Consider the following 20,012-nt stretch of genomic DNA (forward strand, 5'->3'; position numbering starts at 1 on the left):
AGTTAAAGAACTGGGAAAGAAAAAGAAAGGGTACCATCATTGGGCATTGGGATGACGGGATGATAAGTAGGATACGGTGAGCGGCAAATTTAAATCCCCCCCCGCGCGCGCCAGTACTGGTCGGGCGGGCCGCCGTGAGGTCTAGGCGGCGGCGGGGGGGTTGATCCTTCAAACACTTTCCCAAGCTGAGGTCGTAGATGACACCAGACACTCGGCCATCCTCCTCCTCCTCCTCCCAGGCATCACATAGCGGGGGACAACCGGGGAAATGTGCCAGATATGTATCAAATGTGTTTCACTGCGACGGGAAAACATTGAAATAATGTTGTCGGGACGCGTACGTTGGTCCCCCCCCCCCCCCACCCATGCAGGCGGAGGAAGGAAGGTTAGAATTCCCGGCCCTCCCCTACACACACACACACACACACACACACACACACACACACACAGGCTGCTTAAATTCAGTAACCTCTCATATATTTATTTATTTACACACACACACACACACACACACACACACACACACACACACACACTGCTTAGATTCAGTAACCCGTCTTTTATTTATTTATTTACACACACACACACACACACACACACACACACACACACACACACACACACACACACTGCTTAAATTCAGTAACCCGTCATTTATTTATTTATTTACACACACACACACACACACACACACACACAAACACACACACACACACACAAACACACAGACACACACACACACACACACACACGCGCGCGCGCGCGCGCGCTGGGAAGGTACAGGTTAGGGAATTACAAACCACATAGCGAGTATTATTATTATTATTATTATTATTATTATTATAAATTTAGGACCCGGCATATGTGGGTTCCTGCAGTGCCGAGGCTGCGCTGCAGATCGACCATCAGGGTAATGTTGGACTCACTGGTTTGTTTGTGGGCGAGGACTTCCTTATCGAGAAGTGTACTGCCCTCCTGCCTCAACTGGCCGTGATGTAGCCTAGTGCAAGGCGGTGGCTCCACCCGCGGTGCAACCACAAGCAGGCGAGTCCTTGGTCTATATAGATTGGCGTTGGACGGCGGGAACCAAGCGCGGTGTCGGGGGTTTAAATAACTTCGCTAAGTACTGGCACGTGATGAGGCGGATTTTGTCTCCACGAAACATGGCTTGCTACATGGATAGAAGGAAAGACATACTAGAATTGTATGAACTCCGACTAAAGTGCGTTTTCACCTTCATATATATATAGTGTGTGTGTGTGTGTGTTGATACAGAAGCTCATTTGGTTACTACATATGGAATTTATCTCCAGCTTGACCCATGGGGTGTGACGACCTTGCCTTTGACCGGGTCCTTTATATATTCACGTCAGATTTGAGGTCATCATCATGCCCGAGGAAGGGGGCGCTCCGGCCTACCGTCCTGCTGAGAAGGTTACGTGCGTTTGTCTTGCGTCGCTGTAGTCGGTACGGGATGGGTGGTTGTGGGTGTGGGTGGAGCAGTGATTGCTGGAGTGATGGTGTGTGGGGTGGCGTCGAGGAGTACCCTGGAGGGGGTTAGGGCGTGGGGGGAAGGGGGTAGGTTAGAGCAGACCTCAGGCAGAGTGACCGTCATAGCGGCGGTGGCTGGGCCTCGCCGCCACTCCCCCCGCGCCCCCCATGACACTGGCCGGATGTTGTCAATACCCACCCCGTCTCCTCCTGCCACCTTCCTCTCTCTCTCTCTCTCTCTCTCTCTCTCTCTCTCTCTCTCTCTCTCTCTCTCTCTCCCCGCTGTATTGTACCTTCCCTTGTTGACTTTGTCTCTCTCTCCCCTGCACTGTGCCTGCCTTACTGACCCTTATACTACCTCCGCTGTACCGTGTGCCTGCCGTACAGAGTCGGGCGGGTAGTGTGGCCCGGTCAAGCCAGTATCTGCATATCATTCGCTACGTGTGTATCGTCTGCCCGCTGGGTTACACCGTGGGCTGGGACACTTAAAGTGTTCATACTGTTGGCCTGTGTTCAGAGTGTGTGGTCCATCATTCCTACATAGGTCCACCTTCTTGTTAAGTTCGACTCCTGGGTAATGGTTTGGTCAATTTGTGTGTGGCTCAGAGAGAGAGAGAGAGAGAGAGAGAGAGAGAGTATAAGTATTTCGAAAGTAACGTGTACATATGTCAAATATAACTTTTTCCCTGATTATTATTATTTTATTTTATTCTTTTATTATTATTATTATTATTATTATTATTATTATTATTATTATTATTATTATTATTATTATTATTATGACAGTTTTATAGAAAGATTGGGGTCCTTACTGTATTGCAGTTGAATAAACAAGGTGAAGGATATGTTGAGCATCCTTGTGCATATAAGTGTGTAGTTGATGGTGGTCATGGTATGATAGTGGAGGAAGTGTGTGTGTGTGTGTGTGTGTGTGTGTGGAGGAGGGTGGCGGGTGGCGGCCAGGGCACGCCAGTGCAGACCTAGGAACAACCGACCGATGCACGCAACCCGCTATCGACCTCAAGCGTTTACAACCGCCGCTGTACCTGCTGGAGTGGAGGGAGGCGGGCGAGGTCGTGTGTGTGTAGTGCTGCTGCTGCATCGTGTCTCCTCCCACCACCACAACTGCTCCTCTGGTTGCCAGTGTGAAGCAGCCTTGATCTCTCACACATGGGGTCGTCTGTACTTTTAAACACAGGGGTCGACATTAGTTTTGAACTGGAGGGTCGATAGTGATTTTGAACTTGAGGTTAGATTGTAGTTTTGAACTTGAGGGTTGACACTAGTTTTGAACTTGAGAGTCGATAGTAATTTTGAACCTGAGGTTAGATAGTAGTTTTGAACTTGAGGGTCGACACTAGTTTTGAACTTGAGAGTCGATTGTAATTTTGAACTTGAGGTTAGATAGTAGTTTTGAACTTAAGGGTCGATAGTAGTTTTGAACTTGAGGGTCGATAGTAAATTAGAACTTGAGGTTAGATAGTAGTTTTGAACTTGAGGTTTAATAGTAGTTTTGAACTTAAGGGTCGAGAGTAGTTTTGAACTTGAGGGCCGACAGTAGCTTTGAACTTGAGGGCCGACAGTAGTTTTGAACTTGAGAGCCGACAGTAGTTTTGAACTTGAGGGTCGACAGTAGTTTTGAACTTGAGGGCCGACAGTAGTTTTGAACTTGAGGGTCGATAGTAGTTTTGAACTTGAGGGCCGACAGTAGTTTTGGACGCACGAGTAGTCTTGAACCTGTACAGGGGGGTCGTGTGTACTGATTGGGGCAAGGGTGACGTATGGCCTATTCAAGTCAGATATTAGAAGGAGAGTGTGTGAACTCTGATGCTGTCTGTACTCATTTGAAAGTAGAAGCGAGAGGCATTTTGTAGTGAGTACTCACATGATTGCAATGTGCTGTTGATATTGGGCCATGAAGTGATAGTAGAGGAAGTGTGTGTGTGTGTGTTAGACACCGGAAGGCTTGGTCCCTGACCTGCATGCATGTGGAATTCGTAGTAGCACCGACTCAATGCAGAATATCCGGAAATCGAACCCATGTCCTCAAACCCGTGTCTGTATGGAGAGTGTAGTAGATTCAGAAATGTTCCAGTCATGCACCAAGAGTATGTCGGAAAGAACAGTCATAGTTCATTGGAAAGTGAACATGGAGGTGCATGTGTACCGTAGACGCACGTCACAAGCTCCAGTCCTCAGCCAGCCACACAGTCCCCCTCCCCCCTTCCTCCTCCTCCTCCTCCTCCAGTTAGAGACTAGGCTACTGGTAGAAAGTGAATCGGGGGAACTAAGCAGCAAAAAAAAAAAAAAAAAAAGAAGTTATCGTCACAAGATCAACTAGGGCTTGAGGAACAAAGACCAGTGGAAGAAGCAAGACAAAACCTCAACTTCTTTTTCTGTGGAGTTCACTCGTATGAGGAAAGGAGTGAGTCACTCATTCGTTTACAGCGGCGCTTCAACATATACCGTTGACCCATCGTCTGCAGCAGGACTCCACAAACGATCTATTTAACATATATAATTTTTGTACCATCTGATTCCAAAGAGAGCGATTGACTTATGTACTAGGGGAGTTCCACGTTGGAATGACACACTGGGTAGAGTGTTCCACTGCTAATAATAAACATAAGGGACGTCTGGAGAACAACACTCCTGAACTGCTTTCAGAGGAGAGCGAGACACCTTTCTCTAAGGGACACCAGACCCGACTAACCGTGCAGTTCATGGTATACCTCACCTCACCGGACATATACTTTTAAAGATAGCTTCCGTGGATTTCTAACAACGCCTCGCTCTTGGACCTATAACCTTACCTGACATACGCACCTCACGATGGTTTAAGGAGTCGTCAGCCCTCTCAGGTTAGGTCCGGAACCAACCAGCGATGCATTTCCAGCATGACTGACGAGCTTCAACAACAAGGTGACTCAGTCACGGAGGTGAAAAAACCTCTTTTATCAGCCACAAGAACCTTACGGTGAGCAACCCGATCATGAAAACAAACCTGACCCAGGACAGAACTGTACTGACCTTCTACAACAGACCGATGTAATCGACGAATTCTCCTGCCCCGCTGAAGGTTGTCAATTTCAGAGTTCTGGGAATTACGTCGCTTTGACCAGCGCAACCCTAAGCTGACGCCTCACATTACATTTACACGCGAGGATTAATGAAAGAACACACGAGAGAACGTCAGAAAATTGTCGTAGATCAAAATTTCCCCAACTACACCAGAACTGTAGTACAGCCCCATCCATTTTCAGAGTTTATGTATATCATCTGTCATTCTCAGATACTGCAGTGTTGATGTGTATCGTTGTCTTTAGGTTATGTTAGTATCATAACTCACATTGTAATTACATGTGTTACACCCATGATCATAAGAGTGTAACATGATAATTGATTAATGAGATTAGAAACTTCGCGAATTATGTACTTTAGAAAATTTTATATTTCATCCATTGTCAGTAATTGGCGTGTTATTGTACTATTGTTCGTAGCGACGTGTCAGGGATTGTTACTCAATTTATTTATTTCATGAAGGATTTGTGAGAGCAGAGAAGATTTTTAGCAAGGAAATATGTATATTCAGAATTGTTTTATGTCTTCATGGGTGGAAAATGCCACAGTAACTAAAATGAACAGACGCGCTCATATATTGCCAACACACACTAGTCATATTCTCCAGTGGTCGAATATATATATATATATATATATATATATATATATATATATATATATATATATATATATATATATATAACTTTAAAGAGAAATATTTTCAGCTGCTTCACAATGGGGGAAAAAAAGGTAAATGAAGACTCATACAGAATTTATGACACAGTAGATCATCGTAGCATGAAAGAGATGTTGAATATTTTTGGAGTAATAATGCATGATGATTCTTCCTTCAGCAGACACTACTGTGCCGCTGCCTCTTCCAATAGTGGGCGAACACAATGATGACATTTCATATTGCGCGTCGTACTCCCCAGACTAGACTATTCTTGTGTGGTAACTTCACACTTTGAGTTGGCCAACTTGAGAAAAGCATAAACCTCACTGGACAGCTCTGGAGAAAGTGAATTATCCGGCCAGATTATGGAAGGTGTTCGTGTGTAGTCCTATGTGCCGCGGCCTTCAACAGTGAGGCAGATCAGAAGAGCAAAAATGCAGCTTGCTCCCACACCAAGTTTTGGAGGTAGACGAACATTCAAGACCAAATTAATTGATAGGCCAGATAAGTTAATCAGAACAGAGTACAACACGCCGATGATAACACTTTTTATTTTTTCGAAGTATTGTATCTATTTGCTGCCATGACCGTATTATGTGCGAGAAATACAATAAGTAAATGATGAAAGAACTTTTAAAGTCGCTTACAAACCCAGTTTAATATGTGAACTACATTACAGAAAACGACTATAGAGAGTTAAATGCATAGGTACCACAAGTCCAGTGAGAGAAGTTGTTATACAAGACTCCAACAGCAAATATCAGGAACATTATGGACCACTCGGTGGTAGGGGAAAAAAATATCAGAACTCTGTACTTGAATATCAACAGAGTGAAAGTGGCCAGTTAAGACTGCGCTGCGCTGGCTGGCTGGCTGGCTGGCTGGCCACGGCCCGAGATAGCTTGACCGATCTGAGGAGCCGCGGTGAGTGAACTACGATTTAGCCAGCATTGCCTGAGGAGTAGCCTAGTTAGCCTGGATTACATGAGGAGTATCCAAGCCTGAATTACACGAGGCGTAGCTTAGCCTAAATTACATGAGGAGTAGCCAAGCCTGAATTACATGAGTAGCCAAGCCTGAATTACATGAGGAGTAGCCAAGCCTGAATTACATGAGGAGTAGCCAAGCCTGAATTACATGAGGAGTAGCCTAGCCTGAATTACATGAGGAGTAGCCAAGCCTGAATTACATGAGGAGTAGCCTAGCCTGAATTACATGAGGAGTAGCCAAGCCTGAATTACATGAGTAGCCTAGCCTGAATTACAGGAGGAGTAGCCTATCCTAAATTACATAAGGAGTAGCCTCGGATGCACTTCGTGTCAGCCCATCTGATCGCAAGTACCACGTAGTAGTAGTGAGTGCGCGTGAGTTCAGCCTGATTGACCTGAAGAGTAATGAGTGAAATTCAGTTTGTACCTGGTGAGGTCTTCGGGGGGCGTCTTCACTCCCATAGGCTACTGGAATGGGTTCGGTCGTTGGTCGACCAAGCTGTTAGAAGCCGCAGCTTGGCTGGTCTGGCACACTTTTGCCCACCAGCCTCGAAGACACACCATTTTAGCCTGCCTTTACCCGCGGAGTAGCCTCGTGAGTGCTGCGCTACGTACTCGCCTGACTGATCCTGTGGAGTAGCAGTGGTTGCACGTTTAAGTTTCATGACTTAGGGGTAGTTTGGACGTATATAATAAAGTAAACGTGCGTTAACTCTCAGATGAGACTTGTAATTAAACTGTTTTGTGTGTGTGTGGGTGGGTGGATGGGTGCGGGGGGTAAGGTTTCTGTGTATGAGGAAGTTCTACACTGAAACCCCGTCTTTTGTTACTAACATTCAGATGTTAACATTTTTTGCACTTGCCACGGATTTTTCATCTCGGCTTTTTCTATTGACTGTAGATAGATAAGTCACATTTTTGACAGCCCTTTCTCCTGGAGAGAGAGAGAGAGAGAGAGAGAGAGAGAGAGAGAGAGAGAGAGAGAGAGAGAGAGAGAGAGAGAGAGAGAGAGAGAGGTCCTGTTACATCCACTTATTAGTGTAGGTTACATATTCTTGCTTTGTTTCCATCTCTCTCTACGGCCCATGAACACGACGGTACGACTCTTGAGCACAAGACCACACGACCTCTAAATTTTAGGATGGCATGACCCTTTGACGTGACGCAATCGTGCTTAGATTTCACCAAAGTTTTTTTTTTTTTTTACCAGTCGACGGAGAAGAGTATTGGTCTCTTAACATACACACTTAAGTGAAGTCGATGTAAGTAAGGGGTTAAGTGCACTTAAGTGAAGTCGATGTAAGTAAGGGGCTTAAAATGAAAGACGGTATCGGCTTGCAACTTCACTTTCTATAAGAGTCGTTGTTGACAAGATGAAAGGATTATTGAATGTGCAAAGTAATCAAGGTGGCACCAGTCAAGAGGTTGGATATATATATATATATATATATATATATATATATATATATATATATATATATATATATATATATATATATATATCCCTCGTCTCCCACATAAACACGCACTCAGTGCTAGAACTATGTACTTATCAAAGATTTGTCGAGAATGACCACATGTTAAGAATACATATATATAAAAAAAAAAACTCATGCTTTTATTTCAGCGCGTAACTCTTTGAGTGACAATTGCAAAATTGTTCCCCATGAATGGTGGCCAAAGAAAGTGGTGACCCACATCCTGGTGGTGCTAGTGAATCCACACACCACACACACACACCCCCCACACACACAGCACGCAACTATCACCCTCCTGTCTCGCTGTCGTACACAGCGTCCCGGTCGCAAAGCTACTCCCACCCTTCTGCACTCTGGCCGAACGAGTCATTTTCACCCGGCGACAGTTTCGCACGCGACCTTTGCCACCTCTATGTCCGTCCGCCATACGGCTGGCTCGTCTGTCGGAGCCATGGCGATTATGAAAGTCACACACAAGTGTGTGCCGTGCGTTGCCCCCATTTACGTGCTGGAGTTCCTTCTCTTTGCCTCGTGGGAGAGGACAGGACGCTACCCCCACCCTTAGGGTAACAGTCTGTTAGGGCTATGTTGTCTTGTACGAGCACCGGACGCGAAAACCGGCTTGATGACTGGTCCGGGAGTCCTTTCCCAGATGATGACTGGGGCCTGTTCCTCAGTGAATAATATGATAATAATGATAAATGATAATGTTAACATTGTGATGCTTGCTCATGTTTACTCACTGCAGTGTTTGCCGTGCGCTCCCGTTTACCCCTTTAAAAATAACGTCGCAATTGTGTGTGTGATTCAGCCGATTCAGGGTAAATTACCACCACTCCCTCTGTCTGTACGGGATATGATAAACGGAAAATTTTTCCGTTGTCTGCCGTTCCATTTTGTGTGTGTGTGTGTGTGTGTGTGTGTGTGTGTGTGTGTGTGTGTGTGTGTGTGTGTGCACTGATTCTATGTGCTATGTCAATAGTAAATTAACGGACGCAACAGGGGAACAAACTCCTTTTTTATATATACCACGGGGGCACATATCTCTCTCCAAATGGCAGCGAGACTGATTTTCAACAAGTTACACAGTCTTGCACATATGAAAGAAAAGCCTCAATTGCGGATCGTCGACCTATATATATATATATATATATATATATATATATATATATATATATATATATATATTATCCCTGGGGATAGGGGATTAAGAATACTTCCCACGTATTCCCTGCGTGTCGTAGAAGGCGACTAAAAGGGGAGGGAGCGGGGGGCTGGAAATCCTCCCCTCTCTTTTTTTTTTTTTTAATTTTCCAAAAGAAGGAACAGAGGGGGCCAGGTGAGGATATTCCAAAAAAGGCCCAATCCTCTGTTCTTAACGCTACCTCGCTATCGCGGGAAACGGCGAATAGTATGAAGAAGAATAATATATATATATATATATATATATATATATATATATATATATATATATATATATATATATTCTTCTTCTATATATATATATATATATATATATATATATATATATATATATATATATAATGAGTGTCAGTACCTTTTTTATTGGTAAAAATGCTATCGCTCTCAGAATCAGCATATTTTGAGATTGAAGTAATTACTGAAGAGGAATAATTTGCAAACTACCTCAGAATACTTCGAGTCTGAGAACTTTGAATGAGAACGCCAGTTTAATGTTACTATCTTTGGAAATACTGTATAATGTAGTGTCTCTACCTTTTCAGCTTGGTAGATGCGGATTCTTTTAACCTCCTTCTCATGAAAAAATTATCCTCCCAACCTACGTAGTACCTTTTAAAAGTGAAGTAAACCTATAGACATTTCATGAACTTATTGTTGTATATGTCTGAGGGTCTGAGAAAACGAGACAAAAAAAAAAATACCTGCATTTAATTTTGTTGTATACTCTTTTCGGGAAAACTTAAAAAGGTCATTTTATTGTGCAAATCATTTCCCTCATGTGACAAAAAATGTACATGGCAGATAATGTAATACTGTTAAGTCGGATAATAAAGGCGTTTTCGCCTATAATCATCTAACGAAATGTAGATATACATGCATTGTATTTTGTTCTTTTATTTGTCCTACATCATTATGGCAGAGGAAGTTTATTAAATATAATATAAAGAAAGCCACAAGAAATTAAATATTTCATATACTGTTGTTCGATGTATCGTATATGTCAACATGCAACCTGTTTTAAAAGCAGAGTATAATAGATTTATTCCTAGCGTCCTTTGGTACGTAATTACAGGCAATAATAACAATAAATGTAACCGGACAAATTAGTTTAGCTTTAGCTTTACGTCAGCCATACCAAAATGGATACGTGTTCTGAACACTTGTCTGTCCTGACACGAGCGAGAACCGGACACTCCTCGTCGTTGACATGAGGATGCCTCTGGACAGCTTTGACATTTCTACTCATTTCCGGACAAAATTCGGATGGACGGCAGCTATAATAATGACTGATAGTCTGCTAGCAGCAGCTCCTGAGTTTCATACATCCGCTGAAGTAGCGTTAAGCAATAAACAATAATGAATATTGAATTACGCTTTATTTAATTATTGTTGGATAATTACGATGGTAAAGGCAGTAAAGAATTGAATTGAAAGTGGTGAGGGTCATGGAGGGGAGTCGGGAACCAGGCTGTAAGGGGAAAGTGGATCTCTGGGGTTAAGGGGTATGAGGGCATTTGTGGCAAGTACTAGGAGGAGGATAAAAAGAAGTAATTTAGGAGTTTAGAAAGTCTTTGTAAGGTAATAACGGAATGTGAAGATGAGCTGCATTGATGAGTTAGTTACTGAGTGATGGTGTGAGGAGGGACACCAGTTGGAGGGTATTTTTTTTTACGTTGAGTCCACTTCACTGTAAATGGTTAGATGAAGTACACATGGCATTTGATCAGAATGCCTTTGTGGACATAAGCTTCCATACATTTTTTCCCCAGTTTGCACCCTCTGGTGTATTTTGTCTGGTGAGACCATCTTCATGCACGCTTCCACTGTATATCATTTTTTTACCATTTTATTCTTGTACCCCAGATATTTTTCGCCTTTTTCCAGAAGTATTTTTCTCATTCAATTGTCTATGCATCACGGTTTTGTAGGGAAAAAAAAATCACCTTCTTTTAGACATCTTTTCTTCCAGCTTCCTTAATATCCTTTAACTTTTCCAAAAGTGTCGTAAGACATGCTAGTAGCAGACTGCTCCACATGTCATATGATGTTTTGTTGGTTTCTGCCATCATTTTAAGTTTAGCAGGTGCTTGATTTCACCAGTTGCTCTTAGATGTCATTAGTTGCCACTGTCACACATGGAAAGATATTGATATAATTAAAGTTCTGTGTGTGATTAACATTGAAATGATATATAGATAATGAAATATATATATTTAGTGTTCTTAAGGTAATGAATGTGAAATCGCATCTAGAAGGAAACCATAAAGTGCGTTGTGCGTAGTTATATGTTGTGTAAAATCATGCTAAATAAGATTACTGTAATTTTCACATTCACCACCCCTATCTTAACCTTCCTTCCAATACCATACCCGACTGATATAGAAGTAAGCAAGCTACTTATTAAAGTAATTTCTTAAAAAGAATGTATGACATTATCTGGGGTTGGTAGTATCTGAGGAATAGCACAATAAAGGGATTAACACCCAAAAGACTGTGCTTTCACAACCTATTCCTACTGCACCAACACCTCTGTAGTAGCTTCTATTAAGCATTCTTAAAATGCCTCCACATTATCTTAAACCCAGGTTATGTTGTTTCTTCAGTATCTTTCAGCTTCTCATTAAACTCCTCATGGAAGTTGTTTCACACTAACTTTTCTGCTTTTATCCATCATGTTTGTCATTCTTATTTTCATTTGGTTCTTAAACATTATCATATTAAAAGGCTAAGCATCATATTACTTTCGTATGATGAAAGCCCTCATGATCTTATATTTTATATCATGCATATCATACATTCTTTTTTCTTAGCATGGCAAATCCTGCTCTTGTATTTTTTTCGTCGTTGTACCTACACCTCATATATGGTAATATGGTAGCCATATACTGAAAATGTTTATTTGAAATGATGCATATTTCATGTATCTCTCCATTTTCATCCTGAAATGGGATCCTATATCCTCTTGTTTGTTTGTTTTTCTATGTATTTATTTTTTTAGTTCTCACCAGAAAGTCTTCTTTTCTAAATTTGTGACAGATGCAATTGCTCAACTAAATTTAGACCAATCACACTTTAATTTTGTAACCAATGGTCCGTTACTAGCATCTCAGCTGGCAGACATCATTCCAAACCAATTATTTTCTTATTTTGTAACCAATGGTCCATTACTAGCATCTCAACTGGCAGACATCTTTCCAAACCAATTGTTTTCCATCAGACTCCCACACCAGTCCTATGAAAGCCAACTGGACGTCAGTGCCCCTCACTCCTTTCCATTCTAATATTTCACAACTCTGAGTTTGTCTCACACACATGAAACATGCCTACATATGTTAATGGGAAAGCTGCATCAAATTAAAGATACTTTCCTCTCCCTAATATGATATTTTTTATTGCAGGAAATCCAGATTCCCGGGCGCAGCAATGGAGCCTCCAAGTTCACTTTCTCTCTTCAGAGCATCCAGGACCCCGATGGGCCGCAGGGCAGCTTCGAGTTCATCAAGCAGTTTGGCACCAGGTAGTGGCGTGAAGTTTATTTTTTGATAGTACAGTATAAGTAATTCATCCTGGAGATAGGCAGGGGAAAATTGGTGGCCACATATTTCTTGTGTGTTGTGGAAGGCAACTAAGGAGGGTGGAAATCCTCCCCTTCTGTGTTACTTTCCATAAGGAACAGAGGGAACAGCCAAATGAGAATTTTTTTTTCTTCTTAGGGTCTATTTTGTATTCTTTACACTACATCACTGATGTAAGAAATAGTGAACATGTATGAAAGAAATATGAAAATAATAGTAATAATGATAGTGATTCATTTTCATGGTAGTTTGCCATTTCCTGCATAAATGAACTCGCAAGGCACAACCTCTTTTTCACATCCACTTTAGACGTCATTTGTGCCAGAACGAGACTCCCCCTCTGTACAGCAAATCCCATTTTCCTTTAGTTTTTCCTGACCATTTCATATGCCCTTTCCATATGTCATAAGCATTTCAGGAAACCCTGTTCAGCTTGCTCAGACATACTTAAGCTTACTACCACACTTTTCTCTTTTACATTCCATGACAGCTTTAACATGCATAATCTTGAATTAGTTTGAGTGAGTGTTATTTGTATTATGATGTACTTAAAATGCAATTTTGTGTGCTTTATTTTCCATCTAGATTAGATTTATGATGTGCCTGTACTTAATTTTTTAAGACACTTTACTCATATTTTTTTGAAAATTATGATTAGAAATATCACCAAGAAGGCAACTCCTTTTGTCCTTTTGTATCGTGTTAAGATTGGTTCCATTATATGGTTTTCCATTTGCATTGCATTTTACATAAATGCGCCTCCAAAGTGAATTGGGGAATATCTAAATATGTATGTTTTGATATGCATTTTTTAAGTGTAAATTTTATTCACAGAGCATTGGAATCTCTTGGACCAATGGTAGGCAAGGTATGGATCCAGGCAAAGGATGATTCATATGAGAAGACCCGACAGAGCATGGAGAATGCCAAAATAAAGAACCAAATGAATTGGTAAGTTTTAGGGAACAGTTCACATGAGCCAGTGTGTTCTTAAGTTATGAGCCAGTGTTTCTTAAGTTGTGTGTTGTAAATAGGTTTCCTCAGTTTGATCTTACACAGAAAGATTACTTTAGGTGAAAACTGTGTTCTACTGATTTTGATGTACTTGCTCCGTAAAAGTATAGGAAAAATAAAAATGAATAAGGTTGATATGGTACCTTTCCCTCTTAATATCTCTTGGAGAAAGGATATACAGACATTTTTGCATTTTTCTAAGTTGCATGATGAAAGAGCTAGCTAGAAATACAGACTTTGGTATTGATCTAGTAATGGAGAGAAATCAGCCCACATTTACTTTTCAGCATAACTGGGTAAATGTTATAAGTGTGATCTTACTGTCTAGTTAACTGAACCTGTGGATAATGTCTTCACTTTGCTTGAGTTTTGATATATGAGGTTATAAGCCTCAAATATTGTATCACAGAGAGTGTAACTTAATTGCCAGTTTGTTTGGGCTCTTAAGTTTTTAACCAATATATTGGACGCAAGCAACTTAATTTAGATGTAATGAATTTTTAAATGATGGGTTCATAGATTCTTTCAGCAATCCAGACTGCATCTTTTAAGATTTTGGTAATAATTTATGTTCATTGAAGAAATTTGAGTTATGTGAACAAAATTACTTTAGAGAAAAATTTAAGAAGGGAACCCAAGAATGATTATCATTTCCATGAAGTGCTGTAATTGGGTTTTCATTGAAATGGTGTAAAGAATAAGAAATTCACTGATGGTAATGGGAGGAATCCAAGATACGAATGTGAAAGAATACGTTACTACAGGATGTGGGAATAAGGGTGGTCTTGTAAAGTTGTGTCTCTCTGTCTATCTGACCATCTATTCTTTCTGTATCTCTGACACCTGTTCCCTCTTTCACCTCATCAAGGGAATGGACACAACAAAAGAGTCTGCACATAACCGTATACATACATGCTTCCCTCACGCATACCATTCCATGCATTCTTACACCATATATCTCCTTCCTTTACTCTTCCACTTCATCTCCCCATATCACAGTTGATCTCCCACTCACACCAACCCATTTGATTGTACTGTCATACACTCTTCTCGTAAACTCCCTATCTTGCATTCTTTCCATTCATCTGAATCACGTCAAAGGAGATATTTAAGACCTTTGTTAGAGAGTATGCAGATTTAAAGAAATTTAAAAGAAATTCATTGGTGATGGAGAAAATTCAGTTCATGTTTGATTTTTCAACATATTTAGAGTAAATGTTAGTAAAGTCAAAACTCAGAAATCCAAACTTTTTGGAAGTTAGTAAGTACTGTGCAGTCTTGAAAATTTTATACTGTTGAGTAGTGACACGTTCTTGTCTTTTCGTTCAAAAAAAGCCAGAAATAGTCACCTCTTTACTACTGTGTTGCTTGAATTACTCATACCACTCGGCAGGTTCCACAGACCTTCCTCTGTGCAGGTGTCTGCACTTGGCCATGACCTTGTTTGTTTTACTGTCAGCACAGAATTTCAAGATCTTGTCACAGTTCCTCTTGATATCATAAAATGCTGTTTCCAAAACTGTGCTGTTCAGCAAGTTTTCATGTTATGATACCCTTGTCTTGTTTTTATAATCCAGCTTTTTTGCATGATAGAATAATGTACTTTAAATCTAATCCTTTTTGGATATTTAAGCTTTAATTGTATGACACCTTATGGTCTAGTTCACTGAAGTGGCAGTTTATATCACTTATTTTGTCATGCATGCCTTAAGAGAAATGCAAGGCAAAAATATAGTTTTCCAACATATTCTCATCATCATTGATTGTATCCTTAAATGTGTATTTCCTTTTTTTTTCACAGAACAAACTTGACTTGTATTAGCTTTTATTATATACTGTTGATATATAGTATACCACACACTAACTACTTAAATTTCCATTACAGTGTAAAAGAGGTAAAGACTAATTCTGGCAATCCTTTTGTGCGGCAGCGACCTTCCTATGCCAAGAAATCGACTTTAGTAGTTCCACCACCAAAGAAAGAAGTGTCTGCTGAATTGCCATCAAATAACAAATACAATCACAATGCATCCAATTCCCCACACAGAACGCATTCAGGTGGAACAATAGGAAACAATCCACCTGCTGGTAAACCACCTCCGCCTCCACCACCCAGTAATGTCAGTGCCAGGAAGACAAATCCAGAGTTAGTTAAAAGACCTCTTAGGTAAGTTTATGGCTGTAGAGACAGTTTGAATAAGCATTTTGATACAGGTACTAAAGATATATGCCTTATGTTGGTGTACATGTTGTGTTTGCTACATGTATTAATACTGTATATAGGCATTGAAAGTACTTCTGTACTGGTTTTGTGACATAATGCATTATCTTGTATTGTTTTAGAAGCACTATAAGAGCATAACTTAAGTAGTTGTAAAGATTGCGTAAATATTCATCCTATATTAGTCTTCTTGTGAGTATTTATATTGCACTGGTGGTGATGCATTGAAATGCCATTTTGATGTTGGGGTTAGAGCTGCTTTGTTATACAAAAAAAAAAAAAAATCTGGCATGCAGTAGTGTTATTTTCTCATATTTGCCCATTGCTCTGCTATGGAAAAAGCAAAAGGAATGCACTTTTGTTTCACTAATGGTTCTTTCCTATTCCTACGTTTTCAGTACAGCACCAAGTGATGGTCTGCCACAGGTTCTCATTGTTTACATTGTCTTTCAGAAATTACTCTTTCCTCATAAGAAATTTGTTCTTTCCTCTTGGATTAAGCTTTATCTTTTGTTGCATACTTTACTTTATCCTTATGTATGCCTTGTAAGGCAGCCCAGTTTCACCTTGTGCAGTTTCAGTTTACAGTGCATACAGTATTGACTCATGGAAGCGATAGTCCAGCTGACATGTAGAATTGAATGCTGGTATTGAACCTTCCAAACATTGTGCATAAAATGTCTTCACCCACACTAATTTGGGAAGACTGCATATGCCAACCTGCTTTGAAGTTGGCAAGTGCCTATATATTTATTATACTTAATCGCTGTTTCCTGCGTCAGTGAGGTAGTGCCAGGAAACAGATGAAGAATGGCCTATTCACTCATATATACATACATATAGGTAAACTCCCATATACGCACATATACATATCAACATATACATAAACACACACACACACACACACACATATACATATATGCATATGTACATATTTATACTTGCTTGCCTTCATCCATCCTGTCGCTACCCCGCCCCACAGGAAACAGCATTGTTACCTCCTCGCTTCAACGAGGTAGTGCCATGAAGGCAGACAAAAAGGCCACATTCGTTCATACTCAGTCTCAAGCTGTCATGTGTAGTTCACCGAAACCACAGCTCCCTATCCACATCCAGGCTCCACAGACCTTTCCATGGTTTGCCCTAGACACTTCACATTCCCTGGAGCAGATAACTGAGTATCAAACTTATGAGCAGATCTAAACTCTTTGTAAAGATAGTATTGATGTATGCATTATACTTATTCCTTTTTGTAAGTGTGTATGCTAAAGGCTTGCTGTTTACATATTCAAATGGCAGTAGATGCATCAGGTCTGTAAAGCATGTGCCTTATTGATGTACTGCAAAATTGTAGGAGCAATAGATAGAAGTAGGGGGTTGGAACATTAGGTAGATGTATTAGTTAGAGTTAGTCAGTAGGAACATTTGATAGGGACCTCTAGAAACTTTGCCTTCTTTCAGTGGCCTGTTAAGGTTGAGGCACTAAAGGCTAAGAAGCGGCACTGGAGTTTACCAGTTATGGAGACTCAATTGCCTTGGCCACCCCTCTTGAGTGAGTTCTCAGAGGGAATGGGCAGAATTGGTGATTGAAGAAGCTTCTTAGATTTTTTTTTCATATAAGCTAGTGGTAAACTTTTGTTAGATATAAAGGAAATGACTATTGCATTGTTGGATGTAGTGCAATGAATATAAACTTCAAAATATTTGAACTTGAATGTTGGATATGGGGGACTTAAGTTTTTATAGAGGAAATGCATGCAATTGTAATTCATGTGAATGTTTGAATGACCTGAAATGATACAGGATTTTAGTGGAAGCTTACTATTACTATGATTGTTAATGTTGTGGATGTGGCAGTGCTTGAAATATGGATAAGCATGGTGAATATGGAATTAGAGTTTATCATGAAAATTGGTATATCTGTTGTATGTGGACGTTTTTTTGTTTAGTTACATAGAAAGCTAGTAAAATGAACTAATATGTTTATGTATGCAGCTGTGATGAACACAAATATACACTTTAATGTCTATTGGTATGCCTTGTACTTTTTATTTTTATTGTGCTTTTATAGATTATATTGTGATTAGAAGGAACATTAAAATGTCAGTGATTGTGAAGGATGATTATAATTGTCAGTCACCCGCTACAGATTGGAGAGGGTTAATGTAATAAGGTTTTGTATTGATGAGGATGGGGAGAAAGGATGCTGTCCACATATCTCCTACATGTCATAGGAGGTGACAGAAGTGTGGGAGTAGGGAGCTGGAAGTCCTACTCTCATCTATGAATTTAGGAACAGAATGAACATAGTCAAGACTATTCTTAAAGACTGTCATGTGCTCTTAATGCTACCTCATTAGGGGGAAAAGGCAAGGAGTATAAAAAAATATTTCCTTTGCTTGCATGTTTGTTAGTCTGTGTCCCCTAAGGGGAAAAGCATATATATAAAATTAGCTATTAATTAAAGTTGTGTCAGTAGGGTTTGAAGTTAGAGTTTGAATATGTATAGACTGTAAAGTCATTTATAGTGTACAAAACAGCATCTGCTGGTATGTTTCAGACAATAAAAAGAGTTTATAGATGTGTGCAGGACCATACATTTGGATGGGGAGAGGAAGAGAGAGAGGGTTAGCTTTGTTCTAGTTATCATATTTGTAACAATTTACCATTTTGCATCGTTTTCATTTTTATAGCATTTGACCCACCAAAGTCAGCTATCAGCCTTTGTATAAAATTGTATTTTTGTCCTATACTAGATTGGCATTCAAAGATCTTTTGTATGTGTGAGCTGATTTGAGGTATTATTTACCGAGTTGAGAATAATTGAAGCAAATATTGTTAACATTTCATTTTAAGAGGTTTTGAGTTATATACCAAGTCTGGTTAAGAAATGATGTCACCTGTATAAATTAAGGTAAATATGCATGTTCATTTATGGAATTTTTCATAAAATTATTCCTCACTCCTCAGAGAAAGAATCATCCAACTCCTGGCTGTGAAGAATTACAGGAAACCTGAGATATTGAATAGATTATACAGTGGTAAGTGAAGTTGCTTTTATTTGTAATAAATTCACCTGTAAGTTTAATTAATGTTTAAGAACATCAAGCATTAAGATCATTGTCATAGATATGGGTTTTTATGTTTTTTTTTGTGTGGAGGTACATAAGCAGAAATGTTTATTGCTCTCTCTCTCTCTCTCTCTCTCTCTCTCTCTCTCTCTCTCTCTCTCTCTCTCTCTCTCTCTCTCTCTCTCTCTCTCTCTCTCATATGTATATTGATAATTCTTTTGTAATTGTATTATAAGAAATATTTAAGAAATATTGCAATTGGTGTACATCTTTTTACAAGAATATGATATATATTACGTTGTACTTAAAATATTTATAGTAAAATTTATTGCTAATAGATATTATTAGATTTGTAGGTATGTCAAGTATGATATGGAAATGGCACAGTCTTTAAGTTCTACTTCCCATCAAAACTAGCCCATTAGTCACACTGTTTATCTTAGTTTTTGTGTGGTAGATTTTGTAAAATACAGTGAATTTTTCTGATATTTTCAACTTTCTCATATACACTTGATGCATACAGCCTCACGGTTAGATAACACACACTCATAACCCATGTTCATTGTGAAAAAAGAAGACTTCCATACAAATGTAAGAATTTTATGTATATACGTGTGTATTTGAGTGGATGGGCCATTCTTTGTTTCCTGGCACTACCTCTGATGCAGGAAACAGCGATTATGATAAAGATGATAATATAATATTAATTGATATATTATTATATTTGATCGTTGTTTTCCATGTCAGCGAGGTAGCGCCAGGAAACATACAAAGAATGGCCCATCCACTCATGTACACATATATGTATACATACATAAACGCCCATACACACACATACATATCGACATATACATACACAGACATATACACATATTCACACTCGCTTGCCTTTTGCGTTCATATATTTCTGGCACCACTCCACCCCACAGAAAATAGCATCACTACCCCCTGCATCAACGAGGCAGTGCCCGGAAACAGATAAAAAAGGCCACATTCGTTCACACTCAATCTCTAACTGTCTGTTTAATGCACTGAAAACCACAGCTCCCAGTCCATATTCAAGCCCCATAGACTTTTCCATGGTTTACCCCAGACGCTTCACATGCCCTAGTTCAATCCATTGACAGCGTGTCAATATATGTATATATATATATATATATATATATATATATATATATATATATATATATATATATATATATATATTGAGTGGATCTGTCAGCGGATGGAACCA

The 20,012-nt window shown here is 39.8% G+C and overlaps 1 protein-coding gene across 4 annotated transcripts in view; it reads left to right on the forward strand.

Annotated features, from left to right (window-relative positions):
- Su(Tpl) (Suppressor of Triplolethal) overlaps nt 1–20,012 on the forward strand; it is a 406,195-nt gene that overhangs the window by 337,243 nt on the left and 48,940 nt on the right. For all 4 annotated transcript variants that reach the window (XM_071694570.1, XM_071694569.1, XM_071694572.1 and 1 more), the window contains 4 exons: nt 12,296–12,414; nt 13,307–13,423; nt 15,372–15,653; nt 18,678–18,748. In XM_071694570.1, coding sequence (XP_071550671.1) covers nt 12,296–12,414; nt 13,307–13,423; nt 15,372–15,653; nt 18,678–18,748 — 589 coding nt within the window. The remainder of the gene's footprint in view (nt 1–12,295; nt 12,415–13,306; nt 13,424–15,371; nt 15,654–18,677; nt 18,749–20,012) is intronic.

The sequence above is a fragment of the Panulirus ornatus genome, chromosome 57, assembly GCF_036320965.1.
Source record: "Panulirus ornatus isolate Po-2019 chromosome 57, ASM3632096v1, whole genome shotgun sequence".
NCBI lineage: Eukaryota > Metazoa > Arthropoda > Malacostraca > Decapoda > Palinuridae > Panulirus > Panulirus ornatus.